Source organism: Macaca mulatta, chromosome 6 (genome assembly GCF_049350105.2).
Source record: "Macaca mulatta isolate MMU2019108-1 chromosome 6, T2T-MMU8v2.0, whole genome shotgun sequence".
Classification (NCBI taxonomy): Eukaryota; Metazoa; Chordata; class Mammalia; order Primates; family Cercopithecidae; genus Macaca; species Macaca mulatta.
The window spans coordinates 186,303,774-186,326,028 of NC_133411.1; the positions used below are offsets into that span (position 1 = coordinate 186,303,774).

Genomic DNA, 22,255 nt, shown 5'->3' on the forward strand with positions numbered 1-22,255 from the left:
GAGGCCCAGAGCATGTGGGCGACAGCACAGGGCCCCATCACCAAAGCATCACTTGCCAGGTGACACTGGGCAAGTTGTCCTTGACCTCTGAGAGCTGTGTCCCCAGCTGGGAAACAGGGCAACCCATCCATCCTCCTGGGACTCTGCAGGCCAAAGCGGACGAACTGAAAGCTCTACAGCCCTGGTGGGCTGGAAGTCATTAGAAAAGAAAGCAAAGCAAGCCCCTCAGGACAGTCACACGGCTGAGGTTGGGTATTTCACTTTATTTAGCAAACGGTCACACTCGGCCCCACCACACCACCCTGCAGCCTCGCTTGAGCATTTGTCTCAGGAAGCAGCTCAGGGTGAACAGGAAGGCCTGGGTTTCCCAGTTCAGGCCTCATCTGCCGCCACACGTGCCACACGCCACAAAACAAAATCACTTCCCCACGTCCTCAGGAGCCCACCCCAGTGTGGTTCGGGGGACCCTCCAGTGTTCAACAGCTGCCTGCAGGGGCTGCAGCCCAGCTCTAGGCACAGACCCCTGCACTGAGACGCCAGCCCCAGGAGAGCCTCCGTCTCCAGCTGCAGAGGTGCCAGACCCTGAGCCTCGGCTCTGCCACCTGTCCCTGCTGGGCAAGAAGCAAAATGTATGAAAATACTTTAATCATTTATTTGAAACGGTTAAGAAATAAGGTCATCTTGTTCTTCTATAATCCCAGTAAAAAAAAAAGTTCACATTGGCTCCTGGGCCCAGGCGCAGGCCACGCTGGTGCAGGCCCCGCTGGCGCAGGCCCCGCTGGTGGTGCCGCTCAGTAGAAGCGCTTGTTCCGCTCCTGCCGCTTCTGGAACACCACGGCCCCCACCACGGCGCAGACGACAATGCCCAGGAGCGCGCACAGCAGCAGCAGGAACACCCGCCACCCTGTCAGGGGCCCGCTGCGGAAGTTCCCCGTGGGGTCGTCCACGTTGTCTGGGGGAGAAGAAACAGGAGCTGAAACAGCAGCGCGGGCCGGGAAACAAGGGGCTGCAGGACAGCAGTGGGGATGGAACAGGACAGCAGGCGACGGTGCACAGGCCAGTCGCACTCACTCCCCTCACCCGGGAGGGGCAGAGGTCAGGTGAAGCCCATCCCAGCCAGCTCTGCAGTCCCCAGGGCAGGGCAGGGCAGAGAGAGGACCAAGCCCCAGGGACCCGGGACCCCAGCGGCTCAGGCCTGGGCTGCCTTCTGCTGCAGGAAGCCGGTTAAAACCAGAGTCCTGGGCTCCTCCAAGCCCAACTCTGGATAAGGGGAGGCCCAGGAGGCTGCTTTTCCAAGCCCCGCCCCCACACTGTGGTCTGAGGGCCCTATCTGGAACAACGCGGCCCAGGTCACAGGCTGCCCCAGCCCACAGCTGGATACTCTAGGCAGCCCCCTCGGAGGGTCTCCCAGGACCTGAGTCCCACACTCCACCCCAGCCCACAGCCTCTCTCCTCCACACCGGGTCCTCACGGGTCCTGCCCATCCTGGGATGGGGCCCTCTGGTGCACTCCCTTGTCCAGGCTGAGAGAAGACACTGACTCTCCCAAGCTCTCCAGGCTGTGTGCGGAGGAGCTGGGGTCTGGCTGGGCCGTTTCTGCCACTCTGCCTCCCTCCCTGACTGCGGCCCCCGACTCCACACTGTGCAGTCTCCTCAGGCATCCCCACACCCAGGCCTCAGGCCCAGGCCCTGCCTTTCAGCAGTGCACATGCCACCTTCTTGCCAGCCACAAGCCAACCTCCATCCTCCCTTCCTGCACAAGCTGCCACCAGCAGGCCTGCTGGCCACTCTCACCCCCACCTCTGCTCTACACACCAACAGCAGTCACTGACTGAACCGGGAGGTCCCTAGGGATGGCGCTTCCCCAGAAAGCCACTCAGCCTCGGGGCTCCCGCGGCTCCCTGTCTCCTTGTCTGCCTCAGCCCCTAGAATGAGCCCCAGGGTCAGGGCCTGCCTGATCTCCGTGTCTCCAGCACCCAGCCCATAGCTAGGCACAGAGAGCAGCTTTGATCACATCCGAAGGAACAAATGGATTGAATCTAAAAACGAGTTCATCCTGCCTTGCCAGCTGCCCAGGACGCTGGGTGGGCAAGGCAGGTGCCTCCTCTGAAAGCACCCAGCGGCTGGCAGCCCTCTGACCAAAGGCTGCAGCAAGGTTTGTGTGGCCCCCGAAACGTTTTAAAATAACCTGAATCTTTAAAAAGTGAATTGTTGGCTGCACACGGTGGCTCACGCCTGTAATCCCAGCACTTTGGGAGGCCAAGATGGGAGGAACACAAGGTCAAGAGATCGAGACCATCCTGGCTAACACGGTGAAACCCCGTCTCTACTAAAAATACAAAAAAATTAGCCAGGCATGGTGGCAGGCACCTGTAGTCCCAGCTACTCAGGAGGCTGAGGCAGGAGAATGGCATGAACCTGGGAGGCGGAGCTTGCAGTGAGCCAAGATTGCACCACTGGGCCGGGCGCGGTGGCTCAAGCCTGTAATCCCAGCACTTTGGGAGGCCGAGACGGGCGGATCACGAGGTCAGGAGATCAAGACCATCCTGGCTAACACGGTGAAACCCCGTCTCTACTAAAAATACAAAAAATTAGCCGGGCGTGGTGGCGGGCGCCTGTAGTCCCAGCTACTCGGAGGCTGAGGCGGGAGAATGGCGTGAACCCGGGAGGCGGAGCTTGCAGTGAGCCGAGATCAGGCCATTGCACGCCAGCCTGGGAGACACAGCGAGACTCCGTCTCAAAAAAAAAAAAAAAAAAAAAAAAAAAAAAAGATTGCACCACTGTACTCCAGCCTGGGCGACAGAGCAAGACTCTGTCCCCTCCAAAAAAAAAAAAAAAAAAAAAGTGATTTGTCACATAAAACACTGGATCCTGGCTTCTCCTGAAAAGCAGAAAGATGCAGCCAAACTGGCCCATGCGGCATGGGGACCCAAGGCTGGGCTAGGACAGAGCCCGCGCTGTGCACACTTGCGTCACTGGCTGGACCCCCAGGCATGCATCTGTGGTTCTTAGGGTGGACTTCTCCACACACAGGTGCCTCATTCCAACCACAATGTTCACTCTGTGAGGAAAGGGGTAGCTAATTAGTGCCACGGGAAGAACCCAGGCTCCGGGTTTTGTAGAAACCCAATTTCCAATCCTGCCTTCTCCCTCCTTCTAGCTAAGGAATCCACCCCTTGGCCAGCAGCACGACCTCCTTCCAGGCGGCTCACAGAAGGGACAGGGGGGCCAACATAGCCAGCCCCCTGGCTCTGCTGGCCACCGCCCCAGCGCCTAGGGAGGGAGGACGCCGGCTGGTCAGCCACTGCTTGCTGCCACGGCACTCACGTGGCTATGATGTCCTCAGGGACTGACTCTGCAGACTTCTCTTCCACCTCATTCATTTACTCAAAAACTTGCCAGAGCTGACACAATCCAAGCCCAATCCTCGAGGAGCTCAGACAGGGCCAGCCAGTGCCGCTTGCCAGGACAGGGTTGATTCAAGAGCCCAGACCACAATCACCACAACCACGACTGGACCACAAGATCGCCAGGCTGGCTTCACCCCATTCCGGGTCAGGCCGCCCAGGCCCAGGGGGGGCGGGGCCGTGCACACGCACCTTTGGGCGACTTGAGGAAGTTGACGCTGGGCTCGATCTTGGTCCAGTCGATGCTCTCCTCGTCGGGCGTGTGCTCCACCATCAGCTGGAACAGCTTCATGGAGATGATGTCATGATTGTCTGCAGGACAAGAATAAACCTGTGACAGCCTGGAGGCCAGCCTCAGGGCATGTGGCCGAAGCCCCTCCCCTAAGGGAAGCTGCTGCCACAACCAGTAAACCTGCCAGGCCCCCGGGGAGAGGGCTGCCCTGCCCATCTAGGGCCTGTTTTCTTCCCAGCTCCCTCTAGTCCCCAGCAATAAAAAACTGAGGGGAGGCAGAGTGAAGAGAAAACAGCAAGGGCTTTACAAGCAGAATTGTCTGGGTCTAAATCCTGGGGTCTGATGCCCTCTTTGAGGCTCAGTTTCCTCATGTGTAAAGGAGTGATGATCTCCATCTGTGTGGTTGCCATGGCAAGTACATGAGACTACACCACACAGAAGATGGCTTGCCTGCAGAGTACGTGCTCAAAAACAGACCCAGGAAGGACCAGCAGTCACTGTGTGACTGGCTGAGAAGCCTGAGCCTCCCAAGGGCAGGAGCCACCAGACATTCTTGTCACAGAGACCCACATACAGGCTGTAGGGAACAACTCGGCAACCAGCTAAGGGCCTGAGCCTAACGGAGGCCAGCGGCTGTGCCTGAGGAGACTGGGGAAAGGCTCTGTCCAATGGCATGGGCAGGAAAGAGCTCGGGCTTGACACTGACGGATCACTCCATTGTGGAGACAAGGAGGCTGAGGCTCAAAGTCAACACGTGGGTCCTGGTCAGCCTGGGACTGGAATCTGAGGAAAGGCCTTGTTTAACGGAGCAGGAATCTCTGGAGCCAAGGGAGGACCTACTGAGCAAGAGCTCGGCCAGGTGCGCAGTGTGACAGCTGAACATGCACAGCCCTCAGAGACAGCGAATGGCCCTGCAGGACAAGGACCAGCCCTGGAGTCAGGCCCTGGAGTCAGGCCCCAGTTCCCGTCTGGGCTCTGCTGCTTCCTGCTCGTATCTCAGGAAAAATCCCTTCAGTTCTCAAACTCCCAATGGTTGAGTAAAAAGGGAGCGAGACAGCTATCTGCCTAAAAATATATCAGGTGACATCACCCGTAAGGTGCCTGGCACTGATGACCCCTGACCAGAGGTCAGACATGGCTCCCCTCATGGCGCCTCTTCCACTCTGTGCTGGGCTCTCCCAACAGCTGTGAGAGCTGCCACAGGCCACAGCCCGGGTGCTGCTCTGCGCCTATCGAGAACCCTCTGAAGACAAGTGCTGAAACAGTCTGACGAAGTTCCAGGCAACCGTGGGAGGAGGAGAACCAGCCAGGCACGAGCTGGAAATTATGAAAGACAGGAGGGGTGCTTACTAGACCTTTCTCTCCTCTGCTGGGCGTATGACTGAAAAACCCCCAAACAATGGATGTTCTGGGGTTTGAGTGGACCCAAGCACTTCTCTGCTGAGAGGGAGGCTCCTGGGCAGTGGGCAGACTACAGGCCCTGGAATGGGTCATCCTGAGGATAAACCACCCATGTCAGGTCCCCTGTGTCAGGTGCCAGTTCTGGTCAGGAGCTGGCCCTGGGCCTGGCACCTGCTCAGGGACCCAAAGAGAGACCGAGAACCACAGCCAAGGCCACCATGGCCTGGTGACCAGTGAGGCCTGAGCAGGTTAGAGGCACCCCAGTGCTCACCGAGCACCTGCCCTGGGCCAAACAAGAGCCATTTATAGAGCTTACAATTGAGCAGGAGGGCCAGAGACAACAGCATTCATTACTCGGTAGATTCAAAGATGGTAAATACTATGAAGAAAAATAAAGCCGGCAAAGGTGATGGGGAGTGGGTTGGGGACTACAGGAGGGGGCGCGACGTTCCACAAGGGAATTAGGGAAGGCCGCGCTGAGGAGGTGACATCTGAGCAAGGCCCTCGGAGACAAGAGTGAAACAGCTGGGGCAGGAGGGCACAGGCGCATCCAGGGAGCAGCTGGAAGCCACAGTAGGCAGGGGGAGCAGTGAGCGAGGAGCCAGAGGTGGCAGGGCTGGCACAGAGGCCCTGGCCATGGTGCCCTCTGCAGGGCTCTGACCAGAGCAGCAGGAGGCCTCACACCGGCTGAAGGCAATTACTTAGCTGCTGTGCTCAGGGGAGACTGTTGGGGGCTGGTGAAGGAGGGAATCACTTGGGAGGCTCCAGTGAGATATTGGTGGCCTGAAGCCTCCAGGTAGTCAGGGAGGGGTGGGAAGCGGTGGGACATGCTGTGAAAATAAAGCCACAGGGACTGTTGATGGACCAGAGGTGCCATGTGAGAGAAAAAAGGGTCCGGAAAGACAGCAAGCAAATAGAGGAGCAGAGGTGCCACTGACATCCTGAAGGGCAAGACGTGGCCTCAGCTCTGGGCACAAGGGCTGAGCAGGTCTGGATCGGTCTGAGCTGGAGATAAATCTGGGAATCTACGTCACCCAAATCTAATTGACCCAATGCCTCCTGTTGACGGGGAAGGTTGCCAAGGGACTGTTCAAGGACTGAGGCCCGGACAGGCCATTTACAGACGAAAGGAAGAGGAGGAACCACAGTCAGCTGAGTCCAGAAACCACACGAAGGCAGGCAATCAACTGCACGGAAAGCTCCCAGTCCCTCAGGGCGAGTCGGGCTGGGAACCAGTGCCTGGCCCGGCCCACTCACCAGACAGGTCGCCGGTGCCGGCGGAGGCCCCGAAGTAGTAGCCGGTGGGCAGGCGCACTCCCGTGATGTCAATGCAGTTCTTCCACTCGTTCTTGTCCTCCAAGTCGGTCATCACCTGCGGGGCCCAGCACGCTAAGCACCTCGCAGGACAGCAGCCTGCGCTCCTGAGCCTCTCTGGGATCGGCACCCCCCGCCCAGCCGGCTCACCGTCAGACGGCCCCGGGAGTAGCGCACAGCCAAGAAGGTGTCGTGATCGCGGTTGCGGAAGTCAGCCGTGCAGCCCGCCAGCTCGGTCCAGCGCCCATCCTTGCTGTGGTCGTAGGACAGGGAGCCATTGTTCACCATCACCGAGATGTACGGGAACACGCGCTGGGACCAAGACACCGGTTACTCCACAAGCAGCCCAGCCTGTGGGGCGAGCAGGGGCACCTGCCGCCCCAATCCCTGGAGGCTCCTCTCGTGCCGGGACCACGGAAGCCCCAGGGCCCCCTCCTCTAGCCCACTGCCCAGTCCTTCCTCTCCTGCTCAGCAGGAGAGAGCGGGGCCTACCTCGGTGGTCTCATCATTGGGGTAGGTGTCCAGGAAGATGGCTAAGCCGTGGAAGTTATCTTTGCTTCCAAACACAGGCCCTAGAATTACAAGGAGATGCTCTCACAATGGGAGAAACGGGAGCTGTCCCATGGGTACCTGAAAGGCAGGCAATGCCAACGTGGGTGGGGAGCCCAACTCAATGGCCATTCACCGAGAGAGGAGATGGTGAAAGGAGAAAGCTGAGGCTTTCTCCCCAGAAGCGGGGAGTCTAGGCGTGTGACACAGAGGACTCAAGTCTGAAGGCTGAACTGTGAGGGGACTGAGGTAGGGGTCAAGGGGGTGCCTGGCTTACAAAACACAGTGAGCCACAAGAGACAGCCCTACTCCGGAGGCTCCATCCTCTACACCGGGGCCGCAAACACTCTGTGGAGGGCCACTGAGGTGACACCTCCGGGTCTGTGGGCCACCTGCAGTCACAGCCACACAGTCTTCATGTTCGGCTTTTTTACAACAGTAACTGTTTCGAATGGTAAACCCAGGCCAACGAGGGTGTAGGGCTGAGCTGCAGGGCCCAGCTGCTCCTCTCCCCTCAGCAGCCTTCCTTCCAGGGCCAGGCTCCTTCCAGAGGCGCAGGACTTCATCCACGGGAGCAGCACTTTCCTAATGGGAGAGACGCTGGGCCCCACGAGCCACAGGCAGCCCCACGCCACCTCCCTTGGGGGCCAGCAGCCATGCCCGTGCCCACCCCCGGCCTGGGGCCCCGCAGGGCCCACCTGGCACGAGGCGGTCCCGGGTGTACCACAAGGCGATGCCGTCTCCATGGAGGTTCTTCTTCCCTGTGCCGTGGACTTTGAAGTGGACGTGCATTTCCCAGTCCTTGAGGAAGCAGGGCTGGAGGGAGAGCAGAACGGGCTGCTCAGAGCTCCCCGGGGCCTTCCAGCAAGCTGGAGGCAACCCCGGCACGGCCCCTGCCCCACAGACCTCTCTGCCTTCCCCAGCGAAGACTGGGCACTCCTTGGCACAGGGCCACGAGTGCCACTGACCACAGACCCCTAAATGTTCTCAGCGTGAAGGTAAGAGACTGCTGGGCACCAGGTGAGGTGGGGGAGGCCACAGTGTCCCAAGGCTGCCTGAGGCCCAGACCCCGCCCGCAGGCCCCAGGCTGCTCCTGAGCAGGTGGCCGCCACACGGTTCACCCTCGTTACCAGCCAAACCCACCAGCCATTGCCTCTCCATCCCCGCTGCTCTTGCCCTGGAACCTTGTACAGAGGTTACTACTCCTATTTGAGCGACATATTTTACAGGAAAACAAATTCAGAGGTGTAACAACTTGTCCACAGCAGCTCAGTGGACTGTCTGATTCACGCCCAGGGCTTTCTGACTCCGAGAGCTCTGCTCTGCCTTCGGTACTTCCCGGGGCCTGCAGGCCTTTCACATAAATTGCACCAGCCCCTTTCTGGTCACCCACACCCACTGCCTACCCTGCTAACCAGCCTTCCCAAGTGAGGAAAATCAGGCCAGGTCAGTGCTGCTGGGCCTCCAGCCCAGGTCTGGCTGACTCCAAAACCCAGCCCTCCACCAGTTCACCTCCCCAGCCCAGCCTAAGTGTGGTACCAGTGCTGGGGATGAGAGCTGATCAGGGTCGTGCTCTGGGGCTCAAGGGCAGCACCATGTGAGCTGGGGCAGGGATGGTCGCTGCCTACGGCAAGGGAGAAAGCCTGGCCTTCCCCATCTGGAAGTCGTTTGTGAAAACTAAGGTGTCAACACACACGGTGACAAGTATCCACTTTCAGGAAATCTGCAGATGGGTATGTAAGCAAGTGATTAAACAAACACCCATCAGAAAGGCAAACCCAAACAAGATGCTGACCTGTCAGATGGGCAACTGTGAAAAAGACCATTAACGTCCAATGCAGATGAGGATGAAGAGAAATGAACACAGGAGTAAAGGAACATGAAACAGTATTAATGATGGGTAATTCTGGGAGGGGGATTATGGCGACTGTTTACCATGTTTGAATAACGTACAATAAACACATTACTTCTGTGATCACAAAAAAATAAAAAATAACAACACACCGTATCCCGACGCAATATGGTTCATTCATTCACTGATGTCAGACTCACTGCTCCCACTCTGGGCACCGGGAACCCAGATAACAAAACCTAGGCCGAGTCCCCGAGAGCACAAAAGAATGGAAGATATAGAATTGTGGGTAAGAGATGGAGGAAAGAGTGAGAGAGACTAAGACTCATATAATTGGGATTCCTAAGTAAGATGTAAGAGATTAGGGCAAAGGAATATTTAAAGATATCTAAGCACTTACTAAAGCTGATTCAAAGACCTGCCACAAACTTTAAAAGTCCTACAAACCAAAGGAGATGACTAAAAAGAAAACCATAGTTAGGCACAAAAAAAGAAGGGAGGGATAGAGGAAACAAACAAACAATAAAAACAGATAGTTTTTTTTTTTTTTTTTTTTTGAGACAGAGTCTCGCTCTGTCACCCAGGCTGGAGTGCAGTGGCCGGATCTCAGCTCACTGCAAGCTCCGCCTCCCGGGTTCACGCCATTCTCCTGCCTCAGCCTCCCGAGTAGCTGGGACTACAGGCGCCTGCCACCTCGCCCGGCTAAGTTTTTGTATTTTTAGTAGAGACGGGGTTTCACTGTGTTAGCCAGGATGGTCTCGATCTCCTGACCTCGTGATCCGCCCGTCTCGGCCTCCCAAAGTGCTGGGATTACAGGCTTGAGCCACCTCGCCCGGCCAAAACAGATAGTTTTTTAACATGAAAGTATTTTTTTCTAATTTTTTCCCCCATGGCACAGCCCCAGGCAATCCTGAGAACTTGTGCCACAAAAGCATTTTTTCTTTCTTTTCAATTTCAACTTTTATTTTAGATACAGGGGCTCCATGTGCAGGCTACATGGGTATACTACACCCAGGCAGAGAGAACATTACCCAGTAGGTAGTTTTTCAAATCACATCCTCCCCCATCTAGTTAGTCTGGAGTGTCTATTGTTCCCCTTAAAAACAGATCATCTTGGCTGGGTGCAGTGGCTCACGCCTATAATCCCAGCACTTTGGGAGGCCAAAGCAGGTGGATCACTTGAGGTCGAGACCAGCCTGGCCAACATGGTGAAACCCCGTCTCTACTAAAAATACAAAAATTAGCCAGGCGTGGTGGTGCGTGCCTGTAATCCCAGCTACTTGGGAGGCTGAGGTGGGAGAACTGCTTGAACCTGGGAGGTGGAGGTTGCAGTGAGCCGAGATTGCGCCACTGCACCCCACCATAAAAAAAATAATAATAATCATCTTAAAGAAAAAGCAACCAAAGGGAAAAAAGAGATGACCCTCAAAGGAGCAATAATTAGCCTGATACCTGGCTTCACAACGGAAACAGTGGGAGCAAGAAGGCAGACGAATGATATGTTTGGAGATACAGGAAGGTAACAGCCAGCATGGGATTCTATACTCAGCAAATGCATCCTTCAAGAATGAAGGTAAAATTAAGATAGTTTGAGGCCAGGCGCGGTGGCTCACGCCTGTAATCCCAGCATTTTGGGAGGCCGAGGCGGGCAGATCACAAGGTCAGGAGATCGAGACCATCCTGGCTAACACGGTGAAACCCCATCTCTACTAAAAATTACAACAAAAATTAGCTGGGCGTAGTGTTGGGTGCCTGTAGTCCCAGCTACTTGGGAGGCTGAGGCAGGAGACTGGCGTGAACCCGAGAGGCGGAGCTTGTAGTGAGCCAAGATCGCACCACTGCACTCCAGCCTGGGTGACAGAGCAAGACTCCGTCTCAAAAAAAAAAAAGATATTTTGAGACAAACAAACAAAAACCAAAAGAATTCATTAGCAGACTCATGCTTTCATTCTTCAGGGAGAAAGAAAATGATCCCCCTCCAGATGTAAAGTCAGATTCCAGAAGGAATGAAGAACAACAAATACAGTGACTATAAGGGTGAAAATCTAAATATCTGACTACATAAAACAATGGGTTGTGTGATATAAAACAGACATAATTAAAATAAATGACAACAATAAATGGAGTTGAAGTGTGTTAGGATCCTTGCACTGTCCAGGAAGAAAGTAAAGTATATACTATCATTAGATTTTGGTAAAACACGAATGCCTACTTTAAATTCTAGGGTGACCACTTAAAATTGAGAAAAGAAAAGAGCATATAACTTTCAAGCTAATAGAAGAGAAAAAATAGGATAATAAAAATTAACCTAAAAGTAGAGAGAAAAATGAACAGAGAATAGGCACTTTGAAAATAAAGAGTAAGATAGCAGATTAAACCCAAATGTATCACTATTTCATTAAATGTAAATGGACTAAATGCTAAATAAAAAAACAAAACCTAACAGCACCTAGGATCTCTGTATTATTTCCTATAACTGCATGTGAATTTATAATTATATCAAAATAGAGAGTTTAATTTGAAAAGTAAAGAGGCCAGGTGCAGTGGCTCATACCGATAGTCCCAGCACCTTGGGAGGCCATCATGGGAGGCTTGCTGAGCCAAGGAGTTCAAGACCAGCCTGGGCAACATAGCAAGACCCCATCTCTATAAAAAATAGTAATAAGTATATAAAGGATCAGAGATCTAAACTTAAGAGCTAAAACCTGGGCAGTTGCGGTGGCTCACACCTGTAATCTGAAACACTTTGGGAGGCTGAGGCAGGTGGATCACCAGAGCTCAGAAGTTCAAGACTAGCCCAGGTAACATGGTGAAAACTCATCTCTACAAAATAACATGAAAATCAGCTGGGCCTGACTGCACATGCCTGTAGTCCCAGCTACTTGTGGGGCTGAGGCAGGAGGATCACTTGAGCTGGAGAGGTCAAGGCTGCAGCTTTGAGCCGTGTTCATGCCACGGCACTCCAGCCTGGGCAACAAAATGAGAACTTGCCTCAAAAAACAATAAACAAACAAAAAAACCCGTCAAAACTCTTAGAAGAAAATCTAGGGAAAAATGTTCATGACACTGGATTTAGTAAAGATTTCTAGGATATAGCACCAAAAGCACAGACAAAAAAAAAAAGATAAATTGGACTTCACCAAAACTAAAAACTTCTGTACATCAAAGAACATGACCAAAAGAGTGAAGAGACAACCCACAGAATGGGAGAAAATATTTGCAAATCACACATCTGATAAGGGATTAATATCTAGAATATATAAAGAAACCCAAGGCCAGGCACGGTGGCTCACGCCTGTAATCCCAACACTTTGGGAGGCCGAGGCGGGTGGATCATGAGGCCGGGAGATCGAGACCGTCCTGGCTAACATGGTGAAACCCCGTCTCTACTAAAAAAAAAAAAAAAGTTAGCTGGGCGTGGTGACGGGCGCCTCATAGTCCCAGCTACTTGGGAGGCTCAGGCAGGAGAATGGCATGAACCCAGGAGCGGAGCTTGCAGTGAGCCGAGATCCGGCCACTGCACTGCAGCGTGGGCAACAGAGCGAGACTCTGTCTCAAAAAAAAAAAAAAAAAAAGGAACCCTAAAAAATTGACCAAAAAATATCCAACTCAAAAACACATAATAGACATGAATAGACATTTCTCCAGAGAAGACATACAAATGGTCACTAAGTATAACAAAATGCTCAACATCATTAGCCATTAGGGAAATGCAAATAAAAACCATAATGAGATGCCACTTCACAACCATTGGAATGGCTATTTTTAAAAAATTATTATTATTATTTTCTGAGACAAAGTCTCACTCTGTCACCCAAGCTGGAGTGCAATGGCATGATCTCAGCTCACTGCAACCTCCGCCTCCTGGGCTCAAGCAATTCTCCTGGCTCAGCCTCCCGAGTAGCTGGGATTACAGGCGTGCGCCACAATGCCCAGCCAATTTTTTTGTATTTTAGTAGAGACTAGGTTTCACCATGTTGCCCAGTGTAATTCTAAACTCCTGAGCTCAGCCAATCCGCCTGCCTCGGCCTCCCAAAGTGCTGGGATTACAAGCATGAGCCACTGCGCCGGGCCTGAAACGGTTATTATTTTAAAAATAAATAAGGCTGGGCGCGGTGGTTCATGCCTGTAATCCCAGCACTTTGATAGGCCAATGCGGGCGGATCATGAGGTCAAGAGATCAAGACCATCCTGGCCAACATGGTGAAACCCTATCTCTACTAAAAATACAAATATTAGCTGGGCGGGGTGGCAGGCGCCTGTAATCCCAGCTACTCGGGAGGCTGAGGCAGATGAATCACTTGAACCTGGGAGGCAGAGGTGCCAGTGAGTCGAGATCACGCCACTGCACTCCAGCCTGGCGAAAGAACGAGACTTCATCTTAATAAACAAACAAACAAATAAATAAATAATAACAAATGTTGGCAACGATGTAGAGAAATTGGAATCCTTGTGCACTCCTGGTGGGAATGTAAAATAGTGCAGTTGCTATACAGTTTGGTAGTCCTCAAAAAATTAAAAATAGAATGACCATATGATCCAGAGATTCTCCTTCCTGAGTATATACCCAAAAGAACTGAAAGTAGGATGCAGATACCTGTATACCAGCTTTCACAGCAGCACTATTCACAATGGCAAAAGATGGAAACAACCCAAGTGTCCATTACGAACAGATGAATGAATGCACAGAATGTGGTCTAGACACACACACACGCGCACACACACACACACATATGCACACACGAATATTACTCAGCAACAAAAAGGAACGCAGTACTGATATATACTACAGTATGGAGGAACACTGAAGATATGCTCCGTAAAATGAGTCAGACAAAGAAGACAAATATTGTATGCCTCCATTTATATGAGATGCCTAGAACAGTCAAATTCATAGAGATGAGGTAGAATGGTGGTTACCAGGGACTGTGGGGATGGGAGTGATTGTTAAATGGTAGAGAGGTTCAGTTGGGACGAGGAAAGAGTTCGAGAGGGACGGTGGTGATGGCTACACAGCAATGTGAATGCACTTAATGCCACTGACCTGTATACTTAAAAATGGTTAAAATGAGTCAGGCGCAGTAGCTCACGCCTATAATCTCAGCACTTTGGGAGGCCAACCCGGGAGGATTGCTTGAGGCCATGAGTTCGAGATCAGCCCGGGCAGCATAGTGAGAACCCATCTCTACAAAAAATTAAAAAAAAAAAAAAAAAATTAGCCAGGCACAGTAGCACATGCCTTGTAATCCCAGCTACTCAGGAGACTAAGCAGGAGGATCACTGGAGTCCAGGAGTTCGAGGTTGCAATGAGCTAGGATTGTGCCACTGCACTCCAGCCTGGGTGACAGAGCGAGACCCTGTCTCTAAAAAAAAAAAAAGTTTTTTTTTAATTTTAAAAACTGGTTACAATGGTACACTTTGTTACATACTTTTTTTTTTTTTTTTTTTGAGACAGAGTCTTGCTCTGTCGCCAGGCTAGAGTGCAGTGGTGTGATCTCAGCTCACTGCAACCTCTGCCTCCCTCGTTCAAGGGATTCTCCTGTCTCAGCCTCCCAAGTAGCTGGGATTACAGGCACACGCCACTACGACCAGCTAATTTTGTGTATTTTTAGTAGAGACAGGGTTTCACCATGTTGGCCAGGATGGTCTTGATCTCCTGACCACGTGATCCACCTACTTCAGCCTCCCAAAGTGCTGAGATTACAGGCGTGAGCCACCGCGCCCAGCCTGTGTTACATACATTTTATCACAATAGAAATATTTCAGACATTTGGCCAGATGTGGTGGCTCACACCATAATCCCAGCACTTTGGGAGACAGGCAGGCAGATCACCTGAGGTCGGGAGTTCAAGACCAGCCTGGCCAACATGGTGAAACCTCATCTCTGCTAAAAATACAAAAATTAGCCGGGTGCGGTGGCAGGCACCTGTAGTCCCAGCTACCAGGGAGGCTGAGGCAGGAGAATCACCTGAACCCAGGAGGCAGAGGTTGCAGTGAGCTGAGATCACGCCGCTACACTCCAGCCTGGGCAACAGAGTGAAACCCTGTCTCCACAAAAAAAATAAAAAAAACAAATATTTGAGAAACTTAATTGCATGTGCAGATATATAAGTACAACAGTCAAAACATTTTTTTAGATAGCCATTACATCTTTTAAATGCCATTGTTAGGCTGGGCGCAGTGGGCTCATGCCTGTAATCCCAGCAGTCTGGGAGGCCAAGATGGGTGGATTGCTTGAGCCCAGAGTTCACGACCAGGCTAGGTAACATGGCGAAACTCCACTTCTACCAAAAAAAAAAAAATTAGCCAGGCATGGTGGTGTGCGCCTGTAGTCCCAGCTACTCAGGAGGCTGAGGTCTGAGGTGGGAGGATCACGCCCAGGAGACCAAGGCTGCAGTGAGGTGTGATCACACCATTGCATTCCAGCCTAGGTGGCAGATTAAGACCCTGTTTTTTTTTGTTTGTTTGTTTTTAAACAAAAAAAAGCAAGCCACTGCTTCAATGTCAATGTGTAGCCTACTGAAGAAAATAGTTTCATAAATTAATGGATTGAAAGATTTAAAAAAAGGTTAAAATGGTAAATTTTATGTTATATGAATTTACAACAAAAATAACACCTCTGAAACCTAGTAATATGCCATTTATAAGAAAAAACCCTAAAACATAAAGAAATGGGAAAAAGTAAAAGGACAGAAAAACCATGCTATGCAAACACTAACCAAAAGCAAGCTTCTGCTCTTTGAGGAAGACACGGTCACAGGTGGTGCAGAGCTGTGGTCCGCCCGCTCCTGCTCCTGCCTCAGCACTGTTTGCTCTGGCTGAGGAACAAGTTAGTCAGGAAGCCTTGCAGCAGCCATGGCATTTATTTATTTTTTTTTATTTTTTATTTTTTATTTTTTGAGACAGAGTCTCGCTGTCACCCAAGCTGGAGTGCAGTGGTGTGATCTCGGCTCACTGCAACCTCTTCCTCCCCGGTTCAAGCAATTCTCCTGCCTCAGCCTTCCGAGTAGCTGGGACTACAGGCACCCGCCACCACGCCTGGCTAATTTTTGTAGTTTTAGTATGGACAGGGTGTCACCTTGTTAGCCAGGATGGTCTCGATCTCCTGACCTCGTGATCCGCCTACCTCGGCCTCCCAAAGTGCTGGGATTACAGGCTTGAGCCACCGCACCTGGCCTAATTTTTGTATTTTTAGTAAAGACGGGGTTTCACCATGTTGGCTAGGAAGGTCTCAAACTCCTGACCTCAGGTAATCTGCCTGCTTTGGCCTCCCAAAGTGCTGGGATTACAGGTGTGAGCCACTGCACCCGGCCTACCCATGGCTTTAAAAATACCAGAAAAAAACCCACGGAGCCGGAGGTGACAGTTCACTGAATCGGAATCGGTTTAACGAGCTGCAATGTAAAATCCCCAGAGGTGTGTGCTGACTTGATCAAAGGAGCAAAGGGAAACAATCTCAAAGTGAAAGGACCAGCTGGGGTGCCTACCAAGGCTTCGAGAATCACCACAAGAAAAACTCTTTGTGAAGGTTCTAACACATGGGATCTTTTCCAGATGAGAATCCACAAGCAGCTCACTGACCTGCACAGTCTTTCTGAGATTAAGCGGACTCCTTCCCTCAGTATTGAGCCAGGAATTGAGGTGGCAGTCACCATTACAGATATTAAAGTCGACTATTTTCATATTGATTACTGGTTGTTTAAAAAAACAAAAAGCAAGCTTCTGTAGCTATACCAATAACAAAATGTAAAAAGGGGCTCTTAATGATAAAAGATTCCATTTACCTAGAGATATAATAAACCTAAGTGTTTGAATGCACCTAATTTGGCCTCAAAACATATAAAACAGAAACTGACAGAACTACAAAGATGCAGACAAATTCACATACAGAAATTTTTTAACACTTTTTTTTGAGATGAGGTTTTACTATGTTGCCTGGGCTGGTTTTGAACTCCTTGGCTCAAGCAATCCTCCTGCCTCAGCCTCCCCAGTATGTGGGACTTATAGGCACATGTCACCTTGCCCAGCCACACACAGAAAGTTTTAACAAAGTTCTCTTAGTAACTAATAAAAGCGAGCAGACAAAAATATGAGGAAGGCTATAGAAGATCTGAACTCAATCTTAACCCTGGCTGCACGGCAGACCCACCTGGGAAGCTAAAGAACCTAAATGGCACGCTGTAGTCAACAACTAGAGAATCCACATTCATAAGCACAAACCGAACGCTTCCAAAAAACCTAACCATGATGCAATTCCATCAGCTATCTAACAATAATAAACAATTTTAAAAGATAACTAAAATAGACCACATATATTTGAAAACTTTAAAAAAATATATCTCACATATACAAAAGTCAGCCCAGAAACCACATTTCAAATGGTCTCTGGCGCCCAGGAGTTTTCCACACCTGGGGACAACAACCTGAAGACAGACCAGGCTGCTGAGAGGCTGACCTCAGAGCGGAAGGGCAACTGAGTGAGGGAGGTGGAAAAGGAAAACCCACACACCCATTCCCGGCATGTGCACGGGGAAGCTGGCTTCAGAAATGAGCACACTAGACAGTGGAGGACCTGGAAACTGACACCTCCAGGACTATGCAGGCCTTAGAAAGTCTCCATGACCCCAGATTAAAACTGCAGATTAGCCGGGCGCGGTGGCTCAAGCCTGTAATCCCAGCACTTTGGGAGGCTGAGGCGGGCGGATCACGAGGTCAGGAGATCGAGACCATCCTGGCTAACACGGTGAAACCCCGTCTCTACTAAAAATACAAAAAAACTAGCCAGGCGAGGTGGTGGGTGCCTGTAGTCCCAGCTACTCGGGAGGCTGAGGCAGGAGAATGGTGTAAACCTGGGAGGCGGAGCTTGCAGTGAGCTGAGATCCGGCCACTGTGCTCCAGCCTGGGTGACAGAGCGAGACTCCGTTTCAAAAAAAAAAAAAACTGCAGATTAGCAGAGACATACTATGATACAGACAATAGAAGGCCTCTGGCCTCTGGAGGATCTTAAGCAGGCAAGGCACAGGCTGGAAATGATTCGGAAGCTGCTTCTGGGGACAAACATGACATGACCACAGTTCTTAACCCACAGCAAACCCACCTGGGGAGCTCAGAAAGATTAATGCCATAGTTCTACACCAGGCCAACTACATCAGAATCACCTGGCAATAAGAGGCTATTTTACAGTTAAGCAGTTTCCACATCTCTGCTTGCAATGAAACAGAATGCAGATGTAATCAACAGTCAGCTGAAAGATCATCCAAAGTTTTGATAAAAGATCACTGCATGACGTTGGGTTTATAAACCAAAGAAGATCCAAGTATTCAGTGACGCTGCTCTACCAAAACTCCCTCTGTGCCAGGCACAGTGGTGGTGAGCACCTGTGTCCCAGATACTCAGAGGCTGAGGTGGGAAGATGGTTTGAGTCCAAGAGTTCAAGACAAGACTGGGCAAAATAGTAAGATCCCACCTCTAACAGAAATTGAAAATTTAAAAAATAACCCTATCTCCATCTACTACTTAAGAGAACACAGTTTCTCAGAATTCATGTATATAAAAACAAAAAGTGGAAGTGGTACTGAACTTGTCTGACAATAGTATTCATTCAGATGGGGGTGGGGGAGTGACATCCCACTAAGATCTCACCTTTCAAAAAATGTTTACTTTTGTATTATAATTATTCAAAAACTGTGTAATGCATTTACTTTCATCAAGTGTGTACAGATAATTATAATAATCCCAAATAAAATATTAAAACTTAGTTTCACCGTCTCAATGAAATCAAAAAGTTTAAATCATATTTATTTTACTTGCAGAAGAATATGGTAGGCTAATGAATAACATTTTCAAGTATTAAGTATATTGCATTAGGATAAAATTCTGTGTGGAAATGAAAATACAAGTTCAATTAAAAAACTGATGTACTGGCCAGGCACAGTGGCTCACACCTGTAATCCTAGCACTTTGGGAGGCCGAGGTGGGCAGATCACTTGAGGCCAGGAGTTCGAGACCAGCCTCGCAAACATGGCAAAACCTCATCTCTACTAAAAGTACAAAAAATTAGCTGGACATGGCAGTGTGCGCCTGTAATCCCAGCTACTCAGGAGGCTGAGGCAGGAGAATCTCTTGAACCCGTGAGGTGGAGGTTGCAGTGAGCTGAGATCGCACCACTGTACTCCAGCCTGGGAAACAGAGCATGACTCTGTCTTAAAAAAAAAAAAAAAACTCTACTAAAAATACAAAAACTAGCTGGGCATGGTGGTGCACACCTGTAATTCCAGCTACTCAGGGGGCTGAGGCAGGAGAATCACTTGAACCAGGGAGGCAGAGGTTGCAGTGAGCCCAGCCTGCGCCACTGCACTCCAGCCTGCGCCACTGCACTCCAGCCTGAGTGATAGAACAAGATTCCCGTCTCAAAAAAAAAAAAAAAAAAAAAGTGGATATCAAATTGCAATATTTAGATTCCACTGAATGCTTAAAATACTGAACAGTTTCATTTTAAAATGTCAATATTTAAAATTTGCTGTCATCCTTTGCAAATACTTAAACCTAATGACAAACAATTTTTGATGCCAACTTTAAAAAGTTCGCTACAACAGAAAAAAAAGCTTAAAGACTACTGCCGCAGCCTCCGCACGAGGTCCCGGAAAGGACAGGGCCTGAGCAGCCTCCCCAGGTCCTGTGCTGCGGCCAACAGGCACTTAAGAGTTCTAGTCACCTCTGAGCCACTCCTTCATCTAGACCACCCCACCTCCGCACCACAGCAGGGGCTATTTTATGGCTGCTCGGAAGACAGCAGGTGTTCAGGGAATGTTTGCCTGAGTGCACGCCTCTACCCTCTCCCGATAGAGTGAATGAAGGAGATAAAAAAGGGAAAAGTTGAGGAAGCATCTCTCCGGCTCATTAAAGGAAGAGGCAGTTCTTGGGAAACACTGAACAGAAAATTCTGATTTCCAAGCAATTTCTTTCGGGAATTTACAGGAAGCACTCCAAATGTTTCAGGAATATCAGCAGAGTCAAACAGAAAGGTGGAGGAAGGCAAAACAATTGTATTCCAGACTGAAAATTTGATGAAAGCAAGTGCAGAAGCCTCTCAGTCCTGTGACATCTCAAGCCACGGATGATGCTAACCATCAGCTATCTACAACCAACATTTAGCCACTGTCTTAGATGTGTCTATTACTTGTGGCTAATCCTGATTTCCACAGTTCCGGCACTATTTGCACCTTGCTTTTAAAAAATAATAATAATAATGCTACACTGAACTCATTTCCATGAAAAATATAAGGCTGCATTATCATTTCTTTAAAATATCTGAAAGCCCTAAGACAGAATAATGTGACAGAATGTGACTCGGGGGAGACAGGGTGGTTAATGAAGAAGTGTCTGCGTGGGTGGCACTTGAATTGAGACTTAACAGATGAGAAAGAACCAAGCAGGCATGAGGAGCCAGGAGGCAGTGTCCCAGACAGAGGGAACAACAGTTGCAAAGGTCCTGAGGCAAGAAGGCAGCCAGGGAGGCTGGAACAAAATTAACAGAGAGAACTGACTGGAGATGCACCAGGGGCCAGATTGTGCAGACATAATGCATGCTTACCCCTTCACAGGGGACTCCAGGCTCTGAGGATCAGAGTGAAAGCTGAAGAAAGTATCCCCAGATGCCACTAACAGCAGTGTGGAGGCTCAGGGCAGGAAGGAGAGGAGGAGCTGAGGGGACGGGCAGACCAGGCAACACAAAGAGAGTGTGGGTTCCCAGAACTAAACAAGAAAGTCAACCAGCAGGGACCAGAGAGCACGGTGATGGAGAAAAACAGAACACTGGCCAACAGCTTAAGCCATGGGAAGGGTTTTGAGATCAGGCAAGCTGGGGCAGGAGCAGGTCCCGCTCCAAGCTGTAACCCAGCCCCAAATTATTATTCTTTCCCCTTTTTCCTCACCTTGACTGCCTCAGTGTGGAGTCTGTGTAGCAGCTGTCGTTGGCCACTGCTCACATATTACATACTACATACTCTGGGGCAAAGGTCACAGGCAGTAAAACTGCCCACAGGTCCAGTCCCTCCACACTACTGATGACAAGACCCTCAACCAAGCACTGGAAAAGGGGTTCCAAGGGGTTCCCCCACTGTCCAGGTGAAGAGTCAGGTACATCGAGAGAACTGCTGGGCTTAGAGATCAGACAAATCAGAGTTTAAATACTGTTTATGTCATTTGCTAGCTGTGTTATTTTTGTATAGTTATGAAAGCCATCTATTTCAAACAGCTTGTTTGAAAATTAGATGCAGTAAGGCATGGCAAGGTCAGTGCCTAACACACAGCAAAACACCCAATAAAGATCCAGTTCGCTTGGTTCTTCCCACTACTGAGGGGGTTCAAGTCAGACAGCCTGACAGTTCCACTACTTTCTGGCTACGTAACTTTGGGCAAGACTCTTTCAAACCTGAGTCTTAGCTTCTTAGTGGGTAAAATGGAGATAACATTACTCATCTCGCATGGCTTTTAAAGGAAGTGAGGAGGATGAAAATTGTCAAACTCAGCTCCTGACACAATACCCATCGCCTCTCATTATTGGTGGGTGTGACCAAGATGAGGAAAAGGCCAGGGACGGAGGTGCAAACCTATAAACCAAGCTCGGGTCTCTGCTGCTCGGGAGCCAGGGCCTAGCAGCCAACCGAACAGTAAGCCTATCCTCTTGAGAACCACTCACCTGGTGGTTCCAGATAGAGCCCTCTTTGCTGCGCTCGTCAGGGGTCAGACGTACGTACTGGCTAGTGAGCATAGTACTGCCCTGGAAGTCCCAGAGGGGCATAGAGCTGGAACCGACCCCTGTGGGAAAAGACAGGTGCTAAGAGGGCACGCCAGGACTGACCTCGCCAGAGGCAGGAGACCCACAGAGGTGCTCTGCTCAGGAGAAACGGCACGCCTTCCCCCAGCCCTGTTCAGCCTCGCCCTCACCCTTCACTCATTCCCACCACAAGGGCTTCACCTTGGTAGGGCTTAATGAGCGAATGCTCCCGCTTGAGATGTTCACTGTTGCCGTCAGTTATATCCGCAGTCACAGACCCCAGCAACAAAAGAAGAAAGAGAGGTGTAGTGGGGCCAGGGCCGGGGCCGGGAAGCCCAGGCCTTCCCAGGCACCGCCGGCCCCAGCCCCAACGCCAAATCCAGCCTTCCGCCGCCATTCTCCTCGCCTCTCGGCCACTTCCGCCCTAGAAGTTCCGCCTTCCGGGTGTCCCATCTAATGGCCTCCGGCCGGAAGCTCTTCAACTTTAGGGTCACCAGGGAGTCAAAAAGCAAAGCCTCTGCAGCAGAGGGGGCGGCAGCTGCATTGGTCGGGCAGCCTCTCATCCTGGTTGAGCGCAGTTCCATCTCCTTAGAGGATCCAAGGCACAGGCCGGCCAGCCCCAGCAATGGGTTCTTAGGAGCGACAAGAGCTGTAACCAGTCACGGACCAGCACGTTAGGCTTGCGAGCCAATGAGGAGCAGAGGGGTGGTTGGAGCCGGCGGG

The 22,255-nt window shown here is 50.8% G+C and overlaps 1 protein-coding gene and 1 pseudogene across 2 annotated transcripts; one reads left to right on the top strand and one right to left on the bottom strand.

Moving 5' to 3' along the window:
* Window positions 1-243: 243 nt before the first annotated feature.
* Window positions 244-22,044, bottom strand: LMAN2 (lectin, mannose binding 2). Of its 2 annotated transcripts, XM_077937471.1 has the most exons (9): window positions 21,905-22,044; window positions 21,734-21,845; window positions 21,455-21,573; window positions 7,601-7,718; window positions 6,846-6,925; window positions 6,504-6,665; window positions 6,297-6,411; window positions 3,599-3,718; window positions 244-952 (listed from the first exon to the last, which is right to left on the bottom strand). In XM_077937471.1, the coding sequence occupies exons 1-9, from the start codon at window positions 21,983-21,985 to the stop codon at window positions 792-794; spliced, it is 1,068 nt and encodes a 355-aa protein (XP_077793597.1). In that variant the 5' UTR covers window positions 21,986-22,044; the 3' UTR covers window positions 244-791. The 2 variants fall into 2 exon arrangements, with proteins under 2 accessions (XP_077793597.1, XP_014996995.2); XM_015141509.2 differs by having other exon boundaries at window positions 21,734-21,958.
* Window positions 8,516-16,482, top strand: LOC106999047 (small ribosomal subunit protein uS10 pseudogene; annotated as a pseudogene).
* Window positions 22,045-22,255: the final 211 nt, after the last annotated feature.

What these genes read in the sequence shown, in the direction of transcription:
- LMAN2 (XM_015141509.2), bottom strand. Translation starts at nt 21,929, where the DNA reads ATGGCGGCGGAAGGCTGGATTTGGCGTTGGGGCTGGGGCCGGCGGTGC. An exon ending in GCTCATTAAGCCCTACCAAG is followed by an intron (nt 21,574 to 21,733) that starts GTGAAGCCCTTG and finishes CTTTTCCCACAG; the next exon opens with GGGTCGGTTCCAGCTCTATG. An exon ending in CTTCCTCAAGTCGCCCAAAG is followed by an intron (nt 953 to 3,598) that starts GTGCGTGTGCAC and finishes CTTCTCCCCCAG; the next exon opens with ACAACGTGGACGACCCCACG.